The 26,012-nt window shown below is 37.8% G+C and overlaps 3 protein-coding genes across 5 annotated transcripts; all 3 read right to left on the reverse strand.

The window, feature by feature from the left end:
- Positions 1 to 3,646: 3,646 nt before the first annotated feature.
- On the reverse strand, positions 3,647 to 6,361 carry LOC111509437 (solute carrier family 25 member 44). Of its 3 annotated transcripts, XM_023165196.2 has the most exons (6): positions 6,162 to 6,360; positions 5,988 to 6,062; positions 5,842 to 5,934; positions 5,605 to 5,789; positions 5,370 to 5,553; positions 3,647 to 4,159 (listed from the first exon to the last, which is right to left on the reverse strand). In XM_023165196.2, exons 1-6 carry the CDS (start codon positions 6,184 to 6,186, stop codon positions 3,840 to 3,842), a joined length of 882 nt encoding a protein of 293 aa, XP_023020964.1. In that variant the 5' UTR covers positions 6,187 to 6,360; the 3' UTR covers positions 3,647 to 3,839. The 3 variants fall into 3 exon arrangements, with proteins under 3 accessions (XP_023020964.1, XP_023020963.1, XP_023020962.1); XM_023165195.2 differs by having other exon boundaries at positions 5,988 to 6,360; XM_023165194.2 differs by having other exon boundaries at positions 5,370 to 5,789; positions 5,988 to 6,361.
- Positions 6,362 to 7,103: 742 nt separating this feature from the next.
- Positions 7,104 to 10,272, reverse strand: LOC111509438 (probable serine hydrolase). The gene is made up of 3 exons (XM_023165197.2): positions 10,114 to 10,272; positions 9,796 to 9,840; positions 7,104 to 8,149 (listed from the first exon to the last, which is right to left on the reverse strand). The coding sequence occupies exons 1-3, from the start codon at positions 10,118 to 10,120 to the stop codon at positions 7,311 to 7,313; spliced, it is 891 nt and encodes a 296-aa protein (XP_023020965.1). The 5' UTR covers positions 10,121 to 10,272; the 3' UTR covers positions 7,104 to 7,310.
- Positions 10,273 to 17,477: 7,205 nt separating this feature from the next.
- On the reverse strand, positions 17,478 to 25,205 carry LOC111509432 (probable serine hydrolase). The gene is made up of 3 exons (XM_023165187.2): positions 25,117 to 25,205; positions 24,391 to 24,444; positions 17,478 to 18,399 (listed from the first exon to the last, which is right to left on the reverse strand). Exons 1-3 carry the CDS (start codon positions 25,133 to 25,135, stop codon positions 17,558 to 17,560), a joined length of 915 nt encoding a protein of 304 aa, XP_023020955.1. The 5' UTR covers positions 25,136 to 25,205; the 3' UTR covers positions 17,478 to 17,557.
- Between the last annotated feature and the right edge of the window lie 807 nt (positions 25,206 to 26,012).

Raw genomic sequence — 26,012 nt, forward strand, 5'->3', positions numbered from 1 at the left:
AAAAATTTACGCTTCCGGCGGGCTTTTCTGTGTGTATATATTCTTTATGACTTTAGCCTCCCCTGTTCTCCAATGCACGAGCCGTCACTGGAGACATTCAGGATAATAGTTAGACACCGATGAGCCACTCATGCACTTCCCAAAGGAGAAAACCCACCAAAAAAAGACCGTGGTTACTCTGGCTAAGTTGTCCCAAACCTCATAAGTACAAACATTTTTTTCTAAATGAACCTTTTTCCTGAAGTACGAAAAATCACTCACTAGCAGCGCTAGTAGTTCGGTAGGGACAAACACTGACTAATCCTCATATAAATATATGGTAAAGTACAATTAAAAAAGAATGTTTTTTAACAGAAGAAAATGTTCCTGTGCAAAACTGAAATTTGCAACTGTAAAGGATAACAATGTTGTAACATTAAAATGTTGGCTTGCATGCCGTAATTAGAAAGTAACTGAAAAAAAAGGGAATTAATAGACAGGTTAGTATACAGACTCTAGTAAACGAGTAGCGGTAAATTCAAACTTTAATAAAAGAAATTTAAAATAATTATGAATTTTAGACTTATTTCCGAGTTAAATATGAATCAAATATATATGGTAATGAAATAAATTTAATTAAATATACTGAATATAATTTAATAAACGATTGAGGTTATATCTCATTCTGATCAATGGTAATTAACTATGAAAAATTTACTATTCATTTCATGTTTAGAGCATACATATGAATATTTACTTATTTTTTGCACTGTTAAATCCACTCTCCTCGAAGTATGTATCCATTTCTTACATCTAACTTCATTATTATGAGGTTTCATAAATGGTATGAAAAACACGTTTTCTTTCAGATATCGATAATCCGACGTACAATTTGCAAAACAGCAATGCTTTGTTGGCATTATACTAGCACAAAATACTTTTTTATATCAGATTTATATTTTTAATTAATAAATTAATATTACGTAAATAACACTGTTTTACATGTGAAAAGTATTGTTTGTCCCTACTACTAGTGCTGCCTCTCGTGACTCGATTGCTGTACTATTCTCAGGAAAAAGGCTCATTCATCATCCACACAATTCCACCTTTACAAAATGAAAGTGATTCATGAACTCTCTCTCTCTAATTTTATGGACGATGCTTCCCACTCGGGTGCATTCGTGCATTTGTCCAGGCTCCTCCTATCAAATCGACATCAATTTGACAAAAGCTCATTGGGAGAGGCGCAGCGGTCTTGCTCGAAGCAATTCCTGCCAGCCATTTTTTATCACACTTTTTATAATAAAAGACGATGTGCTTAACTGTTGCCTCCTGATCAGGAGACCTTTTGATTTTTTACATATATATTTATTGGGTCGCCTCCTCTTCGGGAGACCTTCTGATTTTTGAATTCAGATATATGGCCCTTTTACGTGGTTATCCAAACCACCCGGCCTGGATACCGGATACCACGACACAAAACGGAGCCCCACGATAGCACATGGCATCCGCGTACCTTCTTTGTGGACGGACGTTATCAGCACGTCCGTCCACTACCACGGCCACCACGAGACTTCCCCTTCACCCTTCATGAACTAAACAAGATGATTATGACAGAAGTTTTGAGTTTTGTGAGGTCCTCTTGGAACGCGACTACCATGTTCTAGCTTTGTTGTACACCACAGTTTTTTGGATAAATGTATCTTCTCAAGGAGCTTTCCAATGGTTCTGCTGGTAGTGTTAGAGGATTAATGAAGAACATGGTTGCGCTTTCGTCATATTTTTTGTGTATCAAAAAGATAGGAAATGCTGCCTTCTTTTCGTTGCGACAACTCAATATTTGACACCCTTAGACGAAAAGGACGAGATCTCGGGCGCCAGACTTGCAAATTTCAAGTAACAAAAGACACCACTACACCGGGCAGCTACAGTGGAAGGAACGGTAATCCAGGGGTCTGTGTGAACTATACAAAGTCGGTAGTCAGAATTGACTTGACTTAGCTGGGAATTCAACCTGTTAACCAGCTGCAGATATATTTCAATAACTCATAAAAAAAGAATCGAATAAATCGGTTTCAACTCTTCATTTAAACCAAATTAACTACTATACGGTCTGTAACTAATTACAGGGACGTGCAACGAAGTAAGTACGGAGACAACGACAGCGGTTCTAACGGAAGGCAGGAAACGCAATCGACTACGATTTATGAAGCAAGCGGGTATTGGAAGCTTTGTGCAATTAACCTCAAAAATAATGCCTGTTTCTCACCTACTCGAGCTTTATTCTTTAACCTCGAATTATGGATGAAGCTCCGGATTCCGCGCGCTCTACACCATATTTTTGATAGCGACGATAGCCGACAAGAGTACCGGAAACAAGAAAAGGATAGTCCAAGTGGCGAATACTACAAAGGGCCGCAAACTCGGAGAGGAGCTGACTCCTGGTCAGTGGCAGAAATAAGTAGGGTAAGGGGAACTGAAACTCCCCAAAAGCCTTTGCAAAACATACCACCGTGGACCAGCCTACCCAAGCTAAGGTTTAAGGAATCGTGCAGACAGCTGAATGGCCGCAGGGTGATATGCGGTTACGAACGATTCCATTGGGGAACTGGGCGAAATCTCATTGTACCTAATCAGCCTTTCTCTGGTAATGCGAGGCTCTGCCAGAGGTGACCAAATCTTCCCTTGCTACTCGCTCCACATGAATGAAACAACCACAAAAACAGAAACAACAAAAACCAATCCCGAAGCTGGACAGAAGTGCTCACCTCAATCTAAGGCGGTGGATAGGGATGAATAGAAATGTCCACCCCAATCTATCGTTTGGAATGAGGCTGGACATAGATCACCTCGTGATGTAAGGCCAAGGCGTAAGCGCATTTGTGGCGCCGAGACCAAAAGTAGAAAAAGGCAGGAGTGGCATCAACTATAAGTGCACCTTCCAACAGCAAAGGCACTTCTTTCGGCGGATGCCAAGAGCTCCGCCTTGAATAAAGGCAAAGAACCGGCTGCCCTTGCAGGAAATTTCCCTCACTTGTGCAACTCCATGGAGGGAACCCTAAGAAGGTTAAAGAAGCCGCGCAACGACAGTAATGTCGCTGCATCTTCGCGGAGACCACTCAAGGTTGCCAAAGAGAGTGTGGTTCGGCGAGTCTTGGCAGACACCTGCCAATATAAAGGAGATGTCTTCTAGTGACTTGTTCACCTTCCTGGAAAGGACAGGATGGATGATGACCTAGGAGAACAACTCCTCGGGAGGATGTACAATGGGTCACATGTGGCCTAAGTGCTGTGGATCTATACTCACCCTCCCTACTCTATAGATACAGAACCTTCAGCTCTGACGAGGTTGTTCACGTCATCGCTCCACCAAAGCGGGTGCTATGGATGACGGTCGAGATCGCTAGAAATTATCCAGGTTTTCATCATTCGCGGAGCGGAACTAATGAAGATATCGAATTCCCGGCATTCTCCTGAATATTTTCCAGTAAAAAAATCATCTGAAACTTTTTATACCGAGAAATATCCGAGGTAAATTATTCTGTTTGAGACGTGAGACTTGTAGATTTAACAGATGCCACTGAAATAGTAATTTCCACAAAATATGGAACCTTATCGTTCTTCCACTGGACCTATTTTTATTCACGTTGAAAAAAAAAATCAGCAATTCAACGATCTAGTCAATATCTATATTTTTGCAGATTTCAACATATGCAGTCTATTGTAACAGAGTTACGCTATTTCAGGTTTATATACATTCAAATACTATGTACAACTTTTCAATAAATAATGATTTCACATGAAACGTAACAAAAATAAAAACAATTTATTTGCGGTTCAGTAGGAGCAATGCAAATATATCACCATTTAATGTATTCTCTATATTCTTCATTCACTGACACCCGTTTTATTGTTTCATACATGATTATGACGAGCGAACTGGAAGTGGCAGATTGGATGAGTCTAACACTTAGACCTTTGGTAAACATCTTGAGTCCTTCTTCGAGCCACAAGTTTCTGAATGCTGCCCCGAAACCCTCTATCCTTTGAACTTGCAATCTAGCTCTCACAATGTCCAACGGGTTAGTTAAAATCGTTGTTGTAAATCCACCGAGCGTACCAGCGACGCTTTGAATTAAGAGATGTGAAACCCAGAACGGCAGTATAGCAGCAAGTTCGTCTGGAATTATTGCGATATTAATATTGCACTTGTCACAAGTTGTTCAGAACAGATACATGAATAGACGTTTAAAATTGAGATAAAAAGTTTTAAATAATTCAATATTCAGAGAATTGTTATCGACATAGATGAAAAGGTTTGAAGGTCCCCACAATTTCCTTATGGAAAATGCCTTTCAACTAAATTTGCTGAGATTTTGCCTAGAGGTAGTTTTCAAAATGGCAATCGGATATCTCAAAGGGGCTAAAGAAGTGAGGATTTCTTTCAGACTGGCCAGTGGTGATTATGTATTTGACCCTGACCATGACCTTGTAGGTTATCTTCAAGGTTAAGGCAATTCTTATAAGTGGGAATCGTATTCTCCACTCAACAAAATTTAATTAGTCGACTTCCAAGATAGGCATTGGGAGGAAAGCAGTTGAGGTAAGACAATTGTCTGCCCAAAGTTATTCTTCAATATCTTTATAGTGAACTTGGCAATGACCTTCGAAAGTCACGTTTCTAAAATACTCAAGGACATATGTTATATGGAGAGTATATTTTATTGCTTTGTCCATTTTCAGATTGAAAAATAGGATTTCTGACATTTGAAAATTGACCTGACCTTGACTATTCAAGGTCATGGTTGAGTCTATGATCACCATTGGCCAGTTTGGAAGAAATTCTTTCAACACTGAGTTTTATAAGGTGAAATTACCCAAAAAAAAAAGACAATAGAAAACAGTTTCACTTCTTTCATGTCAATATTACTTTACATTATAAAGCCATCCCATCTTTTGATATGTCCTACATGAGGGACTCCTGGATTCCGTAGATGGTCAGGAAGGTGTTTCTCCAGGGTGACCCCATTTTCGATAAGGAAAGTGCACGATCCTTGCGAAATTGTGAAAGTGCCTAATACTAGGATTAAATTATGTCCCTTGGGTATGGGTAGCGGTCTTAGGTTTGAGTTTGAAAGTTTCGCAGATACGGTTCATTACGTTCATGTAAATTTTGAAATCTCTGACAAAGTTCTCTTCTAAATTGATTGGAAAACTTTGTGTAATCTTCAGACAGAAAGGACCTTCAAGTTGTTGAAATGACAGTATGATATTCAAATAATCCAATTCCACAACTCTGCCTTTTGTTGAACACAAAGAAGTGGTTTAAAGTCGTTTTGTTATCCATATAGAATAAAACATCACAATAAAACAAAACCTGTGGAGGTTACCTTGATAAATATGATAGAATCCCCACCATAATGCAGAGTTGGGCACATAAGCTGATAAACTAGCCCAATAACCTCTATAAAAACCAGCAATTCCGTCCATTTTAAAAATATGTTTGGCTAAGTCTACTGTCACGGCAAATTTACTTCGCCCAGGTTTCAAATTTAGTCCCAAATTATTAAATGCCTGAAAAATGTCTCTATTTGTACCTCTTAACTTTGTTGAATCAATAGTTACCTTTCCTTCCTGTCCTGTGATGCCCATCATCATTAAATGTTGGCTTAAGACATCGAAGGGAACTATGATTGTTTGGCCAACTAACGAAGCTGCTCCACCTGCTACTAGGGCTCTTAGGCTCGAGTTTATATTTCTTTGGTTTAAAACATGTCTAACACTTTCGTATGTTGAAACATAAACTACTCCTGAAATGATATGTTATTTAACATCCCAACTAATGAAAAAAAAATGTTTTACCAGTAACTATTTGTACAGATGATACCCAAAACCCTCTGTACAATCCAGAAAACCCTTCATGTCGATAAATTTTACCATAGGCGTCAAACATACCTGAAAGGTGATTTATTCAAAGGTGTACCTATAATTGTAACAATTCTGCTTACCTGAGTATAAGGCATTGCGTTTTTGAATTTGTAATCTGGTTTTAATTAGAGTCAATGGATACAGAGCGCATCTAACTGAAAAGGAACTTAACATGGATAATGGGAAAAATTTTGTTTTATCCATCATGTCCCATTCTATGGTTTTTATAAATTTCTTATCCTTCTCATCTTTACCTTCAAGAATAGTGTAAAAATCCATATTTGAATTATCTCTTTGATCACTTGCATGTTCCTGAGTATGGATTTTCTAAGAGGTACATTTTTTACGCAAGGTGAATTATTTTTTTTCTAAAACATATTTGTTGGGTCATTTTACGAAAAAAAAATTGAATCAGCTGAACTTTGACATTGCGTCATTAAAAAAGGAAAGTAAAAAGATAAGGATATTCATATTCTTCTTCTTATTATTTCATCATATTGGCGTATTTTGCCAGATTCGTAAGTAGGGTAGAGAAATTTACATCTCGAGGAGACCATTACCGCAAAGTATCACTGAAATTAACGCATAAATAACGATGATAAATAATTGGGTCAGATATCTGCTGATACATTTATTGATATATTCAGTGTACTAACAAGCAAGGTCATCTCAGCAAAAGTTCTCTACAAAACATAAATTTGTTATACAGTTTTTGATTTAGATTACTTATTCCGAAATCCAGATTTTCTGGGAATTATGAATTTTCTAGAAAATAGCTTTTGGGTTGGCTCATATAAACGGAAGAAACCAGTGATATTTAAATATTTTCGGTGTCGGTTCCTTGTAACAATAATCAACATCTTGTATGAAGTAACTTAGCAACTTCATGAATTTGACTGAATGCAGATAAAAGGTGAGAGAGCTACAATTGTAAGAAATTGTATTATCTATCTTGAGCTCAATCTTCCCGATCAATCAGATATAAAACACAGAATAAGTTTGTGTCGCCTTCGAATAGCTCATACAGAACTTACTCAAGAGTTTCTTTTACTTGAAAGTAAAGAACCAACCTATCATTAATATGGTACTTCCTTGAATACTTCACATACTATCTGTGAATGTCCTATGTATTGAAAAAGTGTAACCCAAGACCAAAGAGGGCCTAGGTGATTCATAAGTGATAAAAAACAGTGACATTTTCAGAATCCTCATGTTTATATTGTAAAATCTATCATACAATCATTTGGCTAAATGGAAAGCAGCTGAAATTCTACCCCTGACCAATTTTTAATAGTCCTATTTCGATATTGTAAGGAGAATACATATTAAATATTACCCGCCATTTCATAGAAAACGTTAAAAGCATTGTCAAAACTTGGGAATTTTGTGATTGTTCAACATCATTAGGAAGTCAAAAACTGAATGATGAGAGGTGCCACTTTATCTGCATCCATTAAATGGAAGTGATGTCCTGTTCCTGGAATCATATGACGCTCCAATTTTTTTGCATTCTTCTCAGTTGCGTCCAAAATCATCGAATAATACTCTGTGTAATGCAAAACCATAGATCTGTTGGCCTTTATGTTCATAACTTCACAGGTGATTCGCGAAGCGAAGTCTAGTACTTGATTGATTCCCATGAACTCCTGTGAAGAATCCTTCAGTTTCAGATCCCGAGATAAAATGTAGCCATCCTTGCGAGGAACTTTTTTGATACCTCTTTTTAAAAGTATTTCACAACCTGCTCTGTCTATAGATCCCTCATATGTCGCAACTACAATATCGAGTAACTGCTCACGAGAGTAGCAAGGCAAATCCACAGTATTTTCGTAGCTCAAAATTTTGTCTATACTGGTTCCGAAGTCATCAAGTAGTTGTTCTGTAGGAAGCCTACCGCAAGGTCCTGCTGCGTCAAGGCTAATGAACTTCTTCACGTCATCCTGAAAAGTGGCCGAATAAAGAAAGCCTATGCAGCCTCCTAAAGAATGTCCAATTATAGTGATTTGACTCCACTTGAAATGTTTTACGATTCTTCTCAAATGGTGGACACCGTCCCAAAAAATGTAATAATTCTGTCCTTTCGGAAAGTGTGATGAAAATCCATGACCGGGAAGGTCGATGCACAGCACGGATAAACCATTTTTGGCCAGTAATGGCGCCAAATTGTCGAAGGATCCACAATTGTCCTGCCAGCCGTGGAGGGCGATAATGGGTTGCTCTGTTGTGGAACCCCACCATTTCCCTGTGAAAAATATGTTACGTTAATAACTGAATTCAAGGGGTAATAGGTACCGAAATCCAAATCCAAACAGAGATGGAAAGGTTGAAGACTTTATCGAGGAGAGATACATACAAGTTTATTTACTCCTGTCGTGCCCTTTAACCCACCCCAGGATAATGTTATTATCAACCGAGGCTTTGGCTAAATCTTGGTGACACTCTAGTACTAGCACTGAGGTTATACGTTGTCTGTTCAAGGCTAATAGGGCTTGTCTGCTGTCAGTGCAGATTGTTATGTTTTTGCCAGAAATTCCTTTCCTGGTTAGTTCTTTTGTGGCAATTGAGATACCAGCCAGTTCTGTTTGGACCACGCTGGTATTACTTCCCATTCCCCACTTAATGCTTAGTGATCTAGAATACACTCCACATATCCTGAGCCTTCTTTGGTTTTTGAGCCGTCTGTATATATGCGTATTGCATTTGTAGCATGTGACTCTGTGTTCTGTTCGATTTGTATTTTGTAGGGTTTCTTAAACACAAACCTGGGTTCAATTGCATCACTAGTTTCCTGCAGCAGAGGTTGCCATAGCCGCGGTTGGTGTTGGTCTCATGGCTCTTGTGATGTTTAAACACGCCAGTCGCTGTATTTGATATAATTTTTGGATGACCGTTGCTTGTAGAACTTTCGGTCCCCATGCAATGGCTCCGTACGTTAACATAGGTATTATTATTGCAGTGTAGATCCAGGTGACCTCACGGGGTGAAAGACCCCATGCGCGTCCCACTGTCCTCCGACATTGCTCATAAGACACATATGCTCTTTTTGCTCCACTCTGTAGGTGAGAGTTCCATATTAGCTCCCTGTCGAGGATAGTACCAAGGTACTATCCTTACTTCAGAGAAGTTTACTTTGCTTTTGAAGATTTCGGAAGGTTCAATCTAGCAGACACTATTATAATGTTATAATATAATAATGTATAGTATAAGCAACACCTCATGCAAGTCTATAACATACTCTGCTTGTAGCTATAAAGCTTTCTAGAGTTTCTGACGGAATAAAAAGTTTTGGTCCCAAAAAAATATAACATTTCTGCCTTTTCGTTTTTTTTTAGTTTTGGATATCACAGCGTTGGTTTTATGCTATATGTTGTAATGGTGCTGAAGAGGTACCAACGACGATTTATGTCTATACTGCCTCAAGAGGATCGCAAAAACAATTATCTGACTTACATTCATTATCGTCGTTTATCTGTACAGGCAAGATATAGACATAGATTCTATAGATATGTATCTATAGATACATTATGTAAGGTTATGATTTGATGGATTTGAATTAATTAGAAACTTTTTTCTTCTCAGAGCTTGTTATCAAAAGTTCCAACATACGTTCAAATTATGATACGATTCATTACTGATAATAATTTTTCCATTCACATTTTATATGTCTAGACTTACATTTGTATGTATTTTTCACAAGCTTTGTCCACAAAATTTATTCTTAATGACAATAAAGTATATTATTATTATTAATGAAGTTCAGAAGAATGTCAGAAATGTTGATTGTTCCTCAAAAAAAATACTCATTCGAAGGAAAGAGTGTCCCAAAGTGATATGAAACAATAAAATACGTGAAACAGAAATATTATTGTTATCTAAGGAACTACTCACCAGCAATATGACCCCAAGGTACCGGTATTTTCACTTCGGAAAAATCTAGAATAGATAATGAGTAAGTATTAGCATTCATCGATAAACAAGAATTGAACGTGTAAAACATTCCAACTCCCTTTTCTCCTCCCCAGGCAGGTTTATGAGAAAATAAACTCGAAGTGTGAAAATAACAATATCTAAAAATGCTCGATAAATAAAGTACGTCAAAAATTATAAATATTTCGGTGCGAGCATAAGTATTGAGAATCTACAAATGTCTGCACTCCTACATCTTCAGCCTCAAATTTACGTATACTTTTCCATTATTTCACTTACCTTTCATTGTTCTTTTGGTAGTTTCGATGGTTCGCACAATTTACAGTTTTTCTTATTTCTGACACAATCAACACACGTTCCAGACCCCTGCTTTCGTTCGAAGTGTAGGAATGAAATATAGTAAGCATTTGCTGATGAATATGCATCGCTAATTTGAAAAGTCATCGTTGTGGTATACCTACAGGTTGATATAAGTCATATCGGAATATATTTATTTCGAAAACAATAGCTATAGTCGATTGTTAAAGAAATAAGGTGAATTTTTATTTTTCTCAAAAAATATTCATTTATTCATCAGTTTCTATTTTGAACTCTTCGAAGTAGTCCCTCTCAGATATAATACACTTATGCTAGTTTTTTCCAATCCTCTCAGCAGTTCTGATATGCACTTTTTGGATTGTCTTGAGCTCTATCAGCGATTCGGTTTTTATCTTAATCGTCGCAAAATACCGTCCTTTCATAGCTCTTCAATTTTGGGAAGAGGAAAGAGTCGCAGGGGCCAAATCTGCTGAGGCATGATTACGGTGTTGTTTTTGACCAAAAAATCACGAACAAGCAATGAACATGTGAGCAGGTGTATTATCGTGATGCGAAAGCCATGAATGTTTTTTCACAGTACCGGACGGTATTATTGTATTGCTTCTCGCAAACGGCGCATAACTTCAAGATAATACTCCTTATTTACCGTACGAAACTTCATAAATATGGATGTAGAGGTGTAACGAACACTTGGTTCGAATCGTACCTTTCAAGGCGAAGTCAAATGGTGAGGACAAAGGAGCTCTGGTGTACCACAGGGTTCTGTGTTAGGTCCTATTTTATTTCTGCTATATATGAATGACATCTCTATGATTGACATATTTGGAAGTTTCACTCTATTCGCGGACGATACTACAATATTGTGGAATGAGAAATAGTCAGTGGAGCTGAATAAAATAATATCATCCGGCTTGAAGAAGGTGAAGAGCTGGTTATACATATTATACTGATATAAATCTTCCTCCAGAATCAATCTATCTTTTAAAAAACCCGCATCAAATTCCGTTGCGTAGTTTCAAAGATCTAAGCATACTTAGGCCCCTCGTCCACGGAGCAACTGGTTTCTGACTGATTAAATACTTGCATCACTTGTCAGTTTATTGCGCGTCTCTGCATGTAGATTCAAATCATATCTCGTACACGGACGTACCAGTCACAGATCGGTAGCGTACCTACTCGTAAGTGATTAGTCGCCAAAAGACTGGCAGTGTCGGTCGCCGAGAGACTTTTGCTTCAGTTTCCGTTGATTTTTTCAAGAAAAAGACGAATGAACAAAGTTTGAACTTAAAATTTGTCCAGAAAGTGGAAAAATTTCCTTGTTTGTACAATTATAAATTGTCACAATACTCCAGAAAAGATATTACAGAAGGAGCATGGAATATAATAGGAAAATGAATGAATATATCCGGTGAGTATATTTTATATTGATTATTTTTATAAATAGGTAAAAAAATACATTGATAGAAAATTTTAAATTTTAAGTTATAACGTTCCATTACCATGGATGTTGTGCAAGTGGAGTCAAAAAGTAACTTGCTAAATGATCTCTTAAATTAAATGCCGTTGAATGATTATCAATATGTAATATATTTTCTTGCTGTATTTGTTGAATTATGGAAAAATCTGGATTATTTTGTTTTTCTTGCACATTTAATGCGAATGGTGCACTTTCATTTTTTCGGACAGAATTATGAAGAATACATACGCATTTAATTATATGAATGACTGTCTGTAATTTGAGACACCGTGTAGGCGTCTCTAATATTTGAAATTTTTACGACGCCATGCCGAATGCACATTCAATGGTTTTTTACCAAGACTTAATCTGTAATTAAAAATGCGTTTTTTGTTGTTTAAGGAACGCTGTGAATAGGATTTCATTACATATTTCAAAAGCGGAAATGCTTCGTCTGCAACAAAATAATAGGGAAAATCATTTTCTTGTGGGTCGTGGGGTAACCGTGAAGGTGGAGGAATGTTTCCATTTCTCGGTATCCGTTGTTTCATCCGACCAGCTCTAAATATGCCGCCATCACCGTTTCTATCAGCAAAACCTATTTCAATCATTGTAAAAAGTCCATCGGCGTCGCTACAAGCCATCAAAACTACAGAATGATAATGTTTGTAATTATAGTTAGTGGATCCGGAATTGGGTATTTTTTTAATTCTGATATGTCTCCCGTCGATTGCACCTAAACAGTTTGGAATATTCCATAATTCATAGAAGCGATCAGCAATACTCTTCAAAGCTTGAATAGAAGGAATTGCCAAATAATCATCTTGAAGGATCTCCCAAATGAGAGGGGTTGTTTCTGCCACAATTTTTGAGATCGTGCAATCTTCTCTTGCAAAATTCAAGCCAAGTGCCACAGAAGTGCATCCCGTTGCCAAGTATCTAAAACAAACAAACAATTATCTATAAATAAATTGATGGATGTAGCCGTTACTATGTGGTAGGAGATCATGATGAAAAGAGAAATGAAATTTTCATTTCTCTTTTTAATTATATATAAATTCAGAATAAAATATGTTCTTATTTTATTGAACATTACAAAGGTTTGCTTTCTGTTATTTTAAACAAGTTTATAAAGTACATCTTTTACTTTGTTGTTTTACGGGTGTTATTTTGTTTCAGGGGCTGCCTGTAAGGAGAAATAGAAGAATCTACGGGCAGTTTTTGTAAGGCATATGAAACCTGCCCCAAGTAGTTCTAGTGCAAAAAAAAACAATACTACCTAACAGACGTTATCCAGTTTGTATAACCATATGTCAAAACCGCAATACCGTTACATGCTAGTAACTTACCAGAAAAGAATACTATAAATTCAGACGACAAAGCTTAAACTTGCGGTGAACCGTCTTTAGAAGATCGTGAAGCAGCCTAAACCGAGGCATCGAATTATCAACCGAACAACCCGTTTTTTCAGACAGAGCAATGCAGTTCTGATGTAACAGAAATAAATCTACCGTCAGCTGAGGTGCCTCATTCACAAAACCGTTCAATACCTCTAACGAAAATAAGCAAGCGTAAAAGGCCTCTAGATGAGGTGGATAGAACTTTTTTGATAATTTCATGAAGGAAAGGCAAAGGCAAGTCGGGGAGTCAGAAAATACACGCAAAATGTTCCTTCTGAGTTGATTGGATGAAATCGCCAACATGTCAGATCAACAATGGAAATTATTTGAAAGAACACTGAATGTAATAGATGAAATCATGACTCCATCAAGAACATATATAAATCAGTTTCAAGATAGTTTGCGGAGATTCTCTGATTTGTCAAAAGAATATATGGTTACAATGGCATCTCCCCCATATTCAGATAGTGCTCAGATTTCTTTTCCCTCCAATGATAATTAGACTGATTCATACTCCAGAGACAGACAAATCGCGATTGATTCATCGTTGCAAAATACTTCTATTGGACAAGATTTTTTCCCCTTTAGATGTGTTAACAAGTGGATAAATACATAATACTTTGATTGAATAAATACATTTTTTCACTAACCTCAAAGTTATCATTATCTTTTCTTCAGGACTAACGCATTCCCTCATATTTGTATTACTTTTAACAATTGCAGGACGAATTCTATTTACAATGAGTCTATAGGTTTTTTTGCTCATTCATTCATCTAGTTGCAATTCTGAGGCGGCTACAAATAATTTACAGTTTATATTCCTCTCTATGCAGGGATGGACCTAGAATCGCCTTCTTTTGCGGCCTTATCTACGATTGTAGTTGTACAAAATAGCTATCTCATCCAGATCATCCATAATTTATCACAACACAATAAAGTACAACTAAAAGTAAACAGGAACGTTGTAAGAAATAATCGGTTGGTATACCAATAATACTTTTCTAGTTATTTTCGCATCGCTAAAGTGTACGTGAACCGAGTATCCAACTGCATCGTTACTAAATTATTATTGAAGTTTCATCGAAAACAAGTTGCTCCGTGGACGAGGGGCCTTAGGGACAGATAGAGGGAAGTGACTTTGTTTTATACTATGTAGTGATTGTTCTAAGCTACCGAGGTTAACGTTACAAGAGAAACATTTTCAAATTTTCTCAATCAAAAAAACCTTCACAAGACGAATTCTAAGTTGTTGTACTCATCATTATTGACGCCAACATTATTCGAAAAGAAATAAATCTCTTTTTGAAACAGAACTGAACTCTGAAACACCTTTTATACAACTTGTGTGCCACTACTTTTTCTCTCATAACGGTCGTGTATACCAATCTTCTAAGCATACATCCCACCCACCTGCAGCTTGTTTCGTCGATCCCTTGCCTCCTCGACGCCCAGATAGTTGATTCTGGAGACGTATAAAATGCGCCCTCACTACTGAAGAAAGAACTTAAAGTACTTCCTTGTTCTTGTAAGCATATTCTGCTTTTTCCGTGACTAGGCATAAAGCCGTTTCTGTTGACATACCTAACCTGTACGCATGTTGGTCTCGATGTAGTAGTCTTTTAACCAGAGCTATTAAGTTATTTCAAAAGATTTTGGACTCGAGGATGAGCCCCAAAGTGGTCGACCAACAGTAATCCTGGACGAGGATTTGAGGACCCTGGTGGAGACTGACCCATCACAAACGGTGCGTGGGATGACGGAAGAACTGGGCGTCAGCTTCAATGCGGTTTTTGATGGTTTGAGACGTAATGGAAAAGTCATACAGCTTGAAAAGTAGGTGCTCCACGATTTGAACAATCGACAGTAATAGTCACGTTTCGAAGTATGTTCACCTTTGCTTTTGCGAATCCAAAAAGATCCTGTTTTGAATCAGATCGTCATGTGTGATGAAAAGTGGATCCTCTACAACAGGAGACGTTGAAGACAGTGGTTGGACGCCGATGAGCCACCCAGGCACTTCCCAAAGCGAAAACCCATGATAAATAAAAACCATGGATACTGTATGGTAGTCATTATAGCAGAGTCCTACTGTGAGAAACTCGACGAAATGTACAGAAAATTGCGTCAGCAGCAGCCGGCACCGCTCAGCAGAAGAGGTCCGATTCTGCTCCTCGACAACGTCCGTCCGCACGTTTCACAAATCATCATCTGAAAATTAAACGAATTGAGCGTCGAAGTTCTGCCCCACTCACCATACTTCCCGGACCTCTCTCCAACCGACTACCATCATTTCAAGCACTTCGATAACTTTCTCACCGGTAGAACCTTCGCCAATTAGGATCAGGCAAAAACGGCCTTCGTCGACTTCATCGAATTTTGGGCACGCAATTTTTATGCTGAAGGAGTTAATCGACTTGTGTTACGTTGGCAAAAGTGAACTGATCCAAATAACGTTTATTTCGAATAAATTGAATAAATATTCACTGATATATATATATATATATATATATATATATATATATATATATATATATATATATATATATATATATATATATAAATATATATAGTTTAAAGTACGATGATAGTTTAAAGTAAACTCAAAAAAATGAACAAAACTTTTGAAACAACCTAATATGTCCCTAATATGCCTGTCAAGCAGTTTTTTCTACTATTTTCTATGCAAATGACATGAGACTGATTAATCTCTAGGCCTTCGCCAAATCCTGCCCAATTTTTCCTCCTTTAAGTGTGAAGATGGCTCTAATCTCCAATCATTCACAATATTTTAGGTATGTATCTCAAAGCCAGACTACCACTGAGGATTACTAACCGTTTTTTGCAGCATTACTGGATAAATGTTATCTGGTTCAGGCGACCAACGAAATTAGTTTACAGTATATCTAACTATTCAAAAATATTTTTTAAATCTATCCCCCTCTTTGTCACAAGCCAATTCTTCCTGAACCCCCTCTTGGTACAATATTGGACACAGTAATATTCGTGAACAACAAAAACTACTAGAAATATTGCAGAATTTTATATAACTAGCTGACCTGGCAAACGTTGTTTTGCCTGATAAATTATTTCTATCAGAACAATAACACTTACAAATAATATTGATCCCTCAATGCATTGAAAATGCTGGCTTCGACAACGTTTTTCGTCAATTTTTCATTGACTAATCGTCAATGGTGGATTCAAATTACGGAGCGATCCAACCTTCAGTTGCAAAAATGAGTTCAAACACTCTATTGGATAATTCACAGCTTCGGTGGCATTGCAAAATGTATCTACGCTCGATTGATAAACAATAATAGTGACCAAAAACTGTGTAGGCATTGAAAGAAGGCTTATTGTGAGAGACAGTAGACCGGCTTCGTTCTCATCCATACACCGTGCTGTTTACTGAGTGAGAAGTAACACCGGTAGCCGTCTGGCGAAAATAACTGATCTATGATCAGCGTTGAAAATGGTTAAATTATTAAAATGATCATTAAAAAAGAGGAATTGGTGATAGGAGGGTAAAAAATGCTGGTTATATGTATTTTTTAATGCCACAACACCAATAAAAACAAAAAAATCCAAAAAATGAAAAAAATAAATTCGGGTGGAACACCCTCATCACTAAGGGGTAACTCGAGAATTTTATATATTAGATTTCGTTTGATTAGTCGTTTCAACGGCCTGTCTTCGTTGAAGAAACCCATCATGATATCATTATTTACAATAAGTATAAATTCGATAGTGGAACATTTTTCAACTGAGTAATTCGATAATGGAGAAGAAGAAGAACTTTATTTCCGGATAGGCAAGCCTAATATAAACATAATTAATGTACTTTATCTAAACATAATATATAAAAATCAAAATAAATTAATATATTATAACCAAATAACAGAAAATCTCAAAAAAGAAAAAAAAACTATATCACACATATTCTATATAGGATACACGTTTACATATTCACTAATATATTCAATCAAAACAAAGTCTTAGTTATTATTATATTTTAAATATAAATTAGCTTCATTTCAGTTTTTCGTTATGAATGTTACCAAGTCTTAAATAGACGCAGAGAAGAAGAATTTTTTATATTATTTGGCAGTTTATCAAAACTGTCCAGACCTTTGAAAAATAACGAGTTCATACTGCTTCGTGAATTTGTCCTTGGGATGTGAAAATTGGTGTTCGATCTAGAATCGTGATGATGTACTTCACTATTTGTGATTTAAAGGTTTACTAAGTATGTTGGTTGCAATTTATTTATTATTTTGAATATGAATATCATAGTTTGATAGTACAGTCGTTGAGAGACATTAAGCCACCTTAAACTACAGAGCATATTATGTATAGGTGTCATTCTATTGCAGAGTAATATTATTCGCATTCCACGATTTTGTAATTTTTCTAATTGATTTAATTTGTTCTGCTTCAAAATATATAAGAGAGGGCCGCAAAAATCATACTGAGGTTTTATTATTTTATTTTTATATTATATTCATTATCAGTTTGTAATAACAATATACATCCAATATAAAATTCTACATCATTGGGATATCAAAAACTTGATGATAATAGGAGCAATCTCATTCGCATTCATTAAATGCAAATAATGCTCACTGCCTGAAAGTAAATGCCTCTCTAACTTTCTTGAATTCTTCTCAATCGCATCCAGGATCATAAAATAATATTCGGGATGGTATGATTTTGAAATTGCGTCGCTCCTAATATTCAAAACTTCACAGGTGATCCTTGGAGCAATGTCCAATACCTGGGAAATCGGCATGAACTCCAATCCAGAGTCTTTCAGTCTCGGATCTCGAGACAAAATATAACCCTCTTTATTGCTTGCCTTCTTTATCCCTCTCCGTAGCAGTACTTCACAACCAGCTCTATTGACTGATCCATCAAATGCCATTAAGAAGATATTGAGTAGCTGATCTTTGGAGTAGGTCGGCCACTCCCCGGTAGTTTCATTGTCCAAACCATTTTCTATACTGGTTCTGAAATATTCGAGAAAACGGCCTGAATCGAGTCTGCCACAAGGACCTGCCATATCGAGGCTTATGTATTTCTTCACGTCTTTGGGAAAAGTAGCTGCATACAAAAAAGCTATAGAGCCTCCCAAGGAATGTCCAATTATCGTGATTTCCCTCCACCCGAAGCGCTTCACGATTCTTCTCAGGTAGTGGACTCCATCAAAAATAAGGTAATAATATTGTCCTTTCGGTAGATGTGATGAAAATCCATGACCTGGAAGGTCAATGCACAGCAGGGAGAAGCCCTTTTGGACTAGCAGCGGTGCCAGATTATCGAAGGAACCGCAATTGTCTAGCCAACCGTGGAGTGCGATGATTGGTTGCTCGTTTCTGGAACCCCACCATTTGCCTGTGAAAATTTAGTTAATATTAATTATGGTTAACAAAATGGTTGAGGCTTTCGCGGCACAGGTTTTCAGTGTCACAATTTTCAATCGGATTTGAAGGCCATCGATTTTTGAAATTTCTTCCTGACGTTCCGCTGGGGAGTGGCTAGTTTCTTTAGAGGTTCATACATCTTGAGTTTATACCCGATGGCTGAGTACTCTGACTGCGTAATACCTATACCTGTATTAAGTAAATTGCCAATAACATTTGTCGACCATTTTTTCTACCTACCGTCATGATGTTTGTTATTGTCAAACTCCTTCGAATGTGATTCCATATTCGGTTGAGGTTCACAGCTTCATATTATCTGTGTTTGTAGATCTCTATTGCCTCCCGTACCAGTCGGCTATAATATCCCTGGTTGGAGGCAATGAGTTCCGTGTTTTCGAACAGAATCATGTTGTTTTCTTCATTGAGTGCCGCTACAGCCGACTTGTCCGTTTGGCCTAGTCTGAAATTTCTTTCATGCTCCTTCAGCCGTGTTTTCATGGATCTTTTGGTGGTTCCGATGTATACCTCCCCACAAGTGCACGGGATGCGATAGTGGGTTTCTTTGGTCTGAGGTTTTGTTGTAACGGTTTGAAAACCGTTTTAATTTTGTGCTTCCCCAAGAGTTACCCAATTCTATCCATGACCCTAGAGATATGGCAGGTACGTAAGTGCAACCATCTGAGCCTTCTCCACGTTTTGAACCTTGGAACTTTTCAGTTTCATGGCCTTGTTGCTCTAGAGTACACTGTATCGAGTCGATCCCGAAGTCATCTTCAAGGATATCAGCACACCAAAGTATCTGATTCAACACTCTTCACGCGGTCGTAGTACCTAGTCACAGTCATCGGAGATGAACTCAAGATGTCAAGAAGTCAAAATCCAATAAATATTTCAAGTTAGATCACAGATAACAGCAATGTACTCTGATCGAAAGCAAATACTTGTTCGTGACAAAACTTAATGAGCCAATCACTGGGTGTGTCTGTAATCAGGTCGATAGGGATTCCTTGTAAGGAATCACACGGAATCACAAGGTAAGACCTCGTTAATCCTTAGCTCGCACAAGTATCGACTTCTGAGGGTTGTCGTTCGTAGGGGTGCGACAGCTGGTTGATGGAAAAACATATTTCAAACAGATTTTTTTTGTAACAGATCAAATGTGTGTAGGGTTTGTATAAAGGTTTAGGTATGTATATTACTTTTAAATTTCATTAGTAAGGGGTTCCTTTGTCTAATATGATTCCAATATGATTCAAAATCTATGAAGTAAAAATGACTCCAGAGTAAAAATAAATAAAAAAAAAATAAACATGAAAAATTAGAAATAAATTTTGAAGATTTCACAAAGTATCCACAATCGTCTTCGGGTAAACTGGACTATTCCTTCGCGAGATGACTGTTAATAGGACATTGGAGCGCTTTTACCTATCCCCTCTTGCCTCTATTCGCTTCTTCGGTTTAGCGGGAGTTGACCGTTTTCTGCTTTATTGCGTGTTTCCATATATTGCGTATTTCTACGCTAGCTCGACTGAATGCATCGTTGGACAACATATATGCAGCTTCTTCCAACTTCCCCCTAACCCAGTGTTTCTCCCTGTGAATGATCGCAGCTTGCGGCCACTATTCCCTCTGCAATTTCCGATTTGCTGGTTTCACCTCAATGTGTGTTTTTCTTGCGCTTAGCAATGCGGACTTTCAATGCCCCTCTGTTTCACCGATATTGGATATGCCGCACTCACAGGGTATCCGGTAAATGCAATTCTTGGAATCGCAGTCCGCGTTTGGTGGCCTGGTTTTCGTGAGGCTGCTACGGATGGTGTTTTCGGATCTGAAGCAGGTTCTGATGTTGTACTTGAACCCAATTCCTCTTATCCTTTCCGACAATCCTCTGATGTAGGCTTCTCTTTCTTGCAAGGCTCTTGCTGTCTTCTAACCCAAGTCTGTTCTACCGTCACTTTGGAGTAACCATTCCGCTGAAGATCTTTTTTGATGATGCCCGGCTCCTTCTCGAGATATTTCTCCGTATTACACTGCTCGATTCACTAGAGTTTTGATGATTCCCTTTTTGGTAGATTGGTAGTGGTTGAATTCGTGATTCAGATACTGTTCCGTGTGAGTGGGTTTTCGGTATACAGATGTTTCCCACCTAGTGTCGGTCCTCTTCACCAGTACGTCTAAGAATGACAATTCGTTGTGGACTTCCTTCCCTATTGTGAAAGTGATGGAAGGACTTACGTTGTTGGTGTGCTTCAGGAAAGTGTCTAGTTCTGTATTCCCATGGTTCCATATTATGAAGGTGTCGTCAACGTATCTCAACCAGACTCAGGGCTTCTCTTACTCTTGTTAGCATTTGTGTGTTATTTTTGTTAGGATATAAACGTAATTGTCATGAAGAATTTCATCAGGAATGAATAATGTTTCAAGTTATCTCTTGAATTTGATTCATTTCTATTTATTGTAACTTGGTCTTTGAACGTCTATTTACAATATCTCTAACAAAATAAAAACTTTTGAAGGTATTTTCTGTTCATATAATAAATGCAACTTACTCAAACATCACATACAATGTTGATTTGAAAATCACAGCAGTGAGAGTATTTCACATAACATCCATTCATCTTTCATTTCAGCAGCTCTTTTCAAGCCTTTTTGAAAAGCAAGGACGATTAGTACCAAGATTATTCAAGTCCTTTGTGAGGAAATATTTCTACTTCTCAGAAGTTGACATTTACCTCAAATAGAATGTTTCTCAACTAAAAAGGGATTGCAAATCATAACCACAGCAGAATACAACCAGTAGGCTCTCTTATCATATGTTCAGTGCTTTAGTATCAAAGGATTCGACGGTCCCGCGGGCATCGAATTAGTTATAATATTCCGGTCGGAAATTGATATTGTATTTAGTTCATTCGCTATTGTTATTATTGTTTTTAGTTTCTGTAGTTGGTTATTGTTGTTTGTTTTATTATTAAGTGATTAGAAAATGGGAGATGTACAAAAGACATTATTAAAGTAGTCAGGAAATGTTTGCTGCTTCAATGATTGCAAAAACAAGGCCTACAATTATAGTAAGAAAATTTCAAGATTCCCGAAAGATCAAGAGATCCCTAATAAGTTGTTCAATATGTATGACTTTTATTCGAGGACAAAAATATGGCTTGAATTATGCTGCAGATATTTATCTGGACATCAAAGTCAAGTACTGATATAGGTATGATAATGTCGTTTATAATTACTATGTTATTAAACAATAATAAACAACACCTTTCACTGTTTTGCAATTTTCAATTTAAGGAACACCTGGGACAGACGACACATCATTATTAGATTTGTCCATCTCTTCTGCTTCAACGTCATCCCTAATATCTTGTTTTTTGTTATTTCACATGAGTACTTGTTTACAAGACTTTATATGTACATATCAACATTATAGAAAAAAAATTATTCAAGACATGAAAGAAAGAAAATGAAACAAAAAAAAGTACGCCTTTAAAACTGCCGTGAACATTTTTCTAAATGGTCACTGGCCGGATTTTTTGCTTGGGCTGGCCGGGCGGCGATATCAACACATGTGTGGACTGCATGTTTCATGGCTTGGGCTCTGAGGTTAGGTTAGGTCTGAAGTGAGTGGGTCTATTTGACCCTCCACCGCGACCCGCAAGGGTTTATTGTGGCTCACACCTATTGACACTCGGCCAAACGAAGCTGATTAGTTTGTATGGTGAGTGGTCTTTCAGGTCAAATGATGAGAGTACGGCTCTGGCTAACTTCAAAAACCTGATTCGGTCCCCAGTGAGGCAGGCACAAAGTATATGCTCTGCTGTTTTCAAAACAGAGGTGAGACACACTGTCTTCCGACAGTCCGAGTCTCTGTATATGTTGATGTTGATGTAAGAAGGTCTGTTAGACATTGTAGTTCATGTCTACTGTAGTCCAACATCTGTTTGGTATCAAGCTTCGAAGGGTGAATGAACGTCTTGGAATGAGCCAATCCTGGAAGATTCTGCCAGAAGTCCAAGAGTCTTCTTGCCATCCAGGTGTTAAAAGTTTGTTTGGCAAAGCCTAAAGCGATGCCAATAACAGATCCGATGGAGCTGCTTGCAGCACCCTCCTTTGCAAGGGAGTCAGCAGCTTCGTTGAAGTCTTCCTATCGAGGAGAGTCGTTTTTGGCAATTTGCTACCAATTTAGACGTTGCTCGGTAGGAGCCAAGAGATACCAACGCCGCTTGACTGTCCGAGAATATTTTCATTGACTTGTGTGTGAGGTTGGATTTATCCAATCTCTCCGCACACAATTCAATAGAGTAAATTTCCGCTGAAATACAGTAGCATAAGTTCCTAGGCAGGTAGATATCTCTGTCCTGGTTCTGTGACTAAAAACACCTGCACCAGAACCGGAAGGTGTTTTGATCCATCTGTGAACCAACAACTATCTGCTCTTAATATTTCAGTCTCCCGGAGGATCCAGTCCTCTCTGCCCGGGAATGGTACTTGATCAGGCATTTCGTAGTTTACAATTGGAGGCATAAAGTCAGAGGTCATTTCCATAATGCTGTGACTTCCAGTGTCAACCAACAATCGGTTGCACTTTGCATTAAATTGATTTATGCAATTGGCTATGTGCACAAGTCTGTATGCAGTCCATCTAGCCTCTCTCTCAAGAAAAATGTGGAGAGGAGGTAGAGCTGAAAATATATCCATGGCCGCTGACGGTGTGGTACTGATGGCACCACTGATAGCCAGACAAGCCTGTGTCTGTAAGCCAGAGAGCTTCGCTTGGGCCGTTTTCTGTAAAGCGTTCGGCCACCAGGCAGTTGCACCATAAGTGATCATTGGTCTAACAATCATCACATAAATCCAGTGGATTTATTTGGAACCTAAACCCCAAGTTTTACCACAAATCCTTCGACATGTCCATAGAGACAGTCTGGCTTTGTGTAAAACTTTTTCCAAGTGAGCGTTACAGGTGAGTTTTTATCAAGGACAATGCCAAGATATTTCATCTCCGTTTCAAATGGAATGACCTCACCATTGAGGGAAAGTGGCGTTAGATCATCCAATTTTCTCCTCTTGGTGAAGGGGTTTAACACAGTTTTGCTGGGGTTGACAGACATCTGCTCCCTCAGGCACCAACTGTGAACAACGTCCAACGCGCTTTGGAGGATATTACAAGCTACCCTACCCGACGTGGACCTTGTCAGGTATAAGTTGCAGAACAACTTTTCTTCTGTCGAGGGCATCAAGCAGACTATCCATCAGGAGCGACCACAGAAGGGGAGATAGTACCGCACCTTGAGGGCAGCCCCTGGTAACCCTGAACCTCGCCTTGAAGAGTCGTAGTTGCAGTTCTGTTTACTAGCATGGCATAGATCCAGCCAGTTATGGTCGACTCTATACCCTTCCTAGCCAGAGACAATCCTATAGATTTAGGTAGTGCATTGTCTAATGCTTCTTCAATATCAAGAAATACAGCGACCGCAATATCCTTGTTTTCTCAACGAGGTTGTTTAATGCTAAATCTGTCGATTTGCCGGTTTGATAAGCATACTGGTGGTTATTCAGGGGAGATGCATATAATGCTACCCTCCTGATGTGTCCGTTCAGTATCCTCTCAAGTCCTTTCAACAGGAAGGATGTAAGGCTGATTGGTCGTACCAATTTAGGGTGAAGAGCCGGTGAAATCGCCATACGGAATAAGTAACTTACCACAGAATCTTCTACAATATCCTTAAATTTTGTTTTTATATGAGCGCACGCCTATGGTAAAAGAACGAAATCGGCTCCGCACTTCTTTCCGAGGTCACCGAGGACTTTGTGAATTTATTAATGAAAGTAGTGGGAGTTGACTCACCGGTTGATTATTCTTACTATGTTATAACCTTGAATAAGACAACACTGTTTTGCTTCGACTGATGGTCAAGAAGACTAAGCTCCTACGTTACACGAAAGAAAATATACTCGCCTGCGATATGTCCCCAAGGTACCGGTATTTTCAACTCAGTAAAATCGGCCTTGACTGAAAAAAAATTGTCAATCAATTCGAAAGTAAATTATTATCCACAGTGTGTAAAACATATGAAATAATAGTGGTTTCACAATGACTTTCCTCAAGTTTTTCTCTTAGAATCTTCATTTCAATTTGGTCTAATTTTTGTCTAATGTAAATTTACAAATTTTTGGGGTTCGAAATCTGAGTTACAAAAGAACGTCTATGCCACAGTCTTTCAAATACTGAGTTATTATCAGAATAGTTAGAAGTAGACAATCAGGTGAGTCTCAAGAATAAATTGAAATGAATCAGTAGATTTCTATTTCCCGGATGAAAATGATGAAATATTCGTTTATCACCCACTTCTATGTCTTTAAATTCATGAGGTTTGTTGAACAAATAACAAGAGTAACTTCACAAAAGATATTTTGAAATTAAAAGAACTTTTCTTTCAAAAAGCACATGCCTTAGATTGAAATATATTTATTGGAAAGATAAATTTAAAAATAAAACATGCTCAGACGAATTCATTCGAGACAGTTGACACGAATAATAAATGAGTTTCAAGACGTCACGTTTGTTTTGAACATTTCAAACTGGAGTTTAATTCCAACACCAAACCGTTATTTTTAACACCTCAACACGTGTTTCAGTCACCAAGTGATCATCTTCAAGAGGAACATTAAACATTTTAGTTACCTGTATTTTTCGCCTCCATGGTTCATTCAATACTAAAATTATTTTGCATTGAATACAATCACGTACACTTTGTGTTTTAAACCTCTGATCCTGAATTAATTCTACTTCATCATTTACTTGAAGTGTAGACGAAAAACAGAGTGCGTAAAAATAGTTGAGATCGTTATAATACTTGTGATGCACTGTTTAGAACCTTTGATGTAGTAATGAATATTACTGGAGTTTTTTTTCCAACACCAAACCGTTATTTTAACTTCAAGAAGAAGATTAGTTCGATCTTCCACTTGAAGATGATCACTTGGTGATCGAAACACGTGTCGAGGTGTTAAAATAGTGCTCCAAAACATTATCATGAATATTGCACGTGATCTCCCAGACAAGGCGGCTTATACAGAGTCGCACAAAGGAACAACCGAAATTTCTTTTTTTTTTTATAATATGCGGCTTTGTATAGTTTTTTTCAATTAGCAGTTTCTTCAACCGCTTCAGTACTTGACATTTTGAAAATTTCAAACTTCAAAATACCGTATATGTACACACCATAACTGGCTGGATCTATGCCATGCTGGTAAACAGAACTGCGACTCTTCAAGGCGTGGCCATTAGGTTCAAGGTCATCAGGTGCTGCCCTCAAGGTGGGGTACTATATCCCCTTTTGTGGCCGCTCCTGATGTATAGTGTGCTTGATGCCCTCGACAGAAGAAAAGTAGATCTGCAAGCTCATGCAGATGACCTTGTCATCTTCGCAAGATCCACGTCGGGAAGAGTAGCTTGTAATATTCTCCAAAGCACGTTGGACGTTGTTCACAGTTGGTGCTTGAGTGCCTGAGTGCCTAACGTTACTTTTCCTCAATGGTGAGGTCATTCCATTTGAAACGGAGATGAAATATCTTGGC

This window comes from Leptinotarsa decemlineata, unplaced genomic scaffold, assembly GCF_025532065.1.
Source record: "Leptinotarsa decemlineata unplaced genomic scaffold, Ldec_3_MD MMD2_tig00000882_RagTag_RagTag, whole genome shotgun sequence".
Lineage (NCBI taxonomy): Eukaryota > Metazoa > Arthropoda > Insecta > Coleoptera > Chrysomelidae > Leptinotarsa > Leptinotarsa decemlineata.

Coding starts and splice junctions, on each gene's coding strand:
- LOC111509437 (XM_023165194.2), bottom strand. CDS start 6,186: ATGGATTTTTACACTATTCTTGAAGGTAAAGATGAGAAGGATAAGAAA. Junction 5,790..5,841: donor ATCTGTACAAATAGTTACTG/GTAAAACATTTT, acceptor ATATCATTTCAG/GAGTAGTTTATGTTTCAACA. Junction 4,160..5,369: donor ATTCTATCATATTTATCAAG/GTAACCTCCACA, acceptor CAATAATTCCAG/ACGAACTTGCTGCTATACTG.
- LOC111509438 (XM_023165197.2), bottom strand. Junction 8,150..9,795: donor ACCTTGGGGTCATATTGCTG/GTGAGTAGTTCC, acceptor TATTTTTCACAG/GGAAATGGTGGGGTTCCACA.
- LOC111509432 (XM_023165187.2), bottom strand. Junction 18,400..24,390: donor ACCTTGGGGACATATCGCAG/GCGAGTATATTT, acceptor AAATTTTCACAG/GCAAATGGTGGGGTTCCAGA.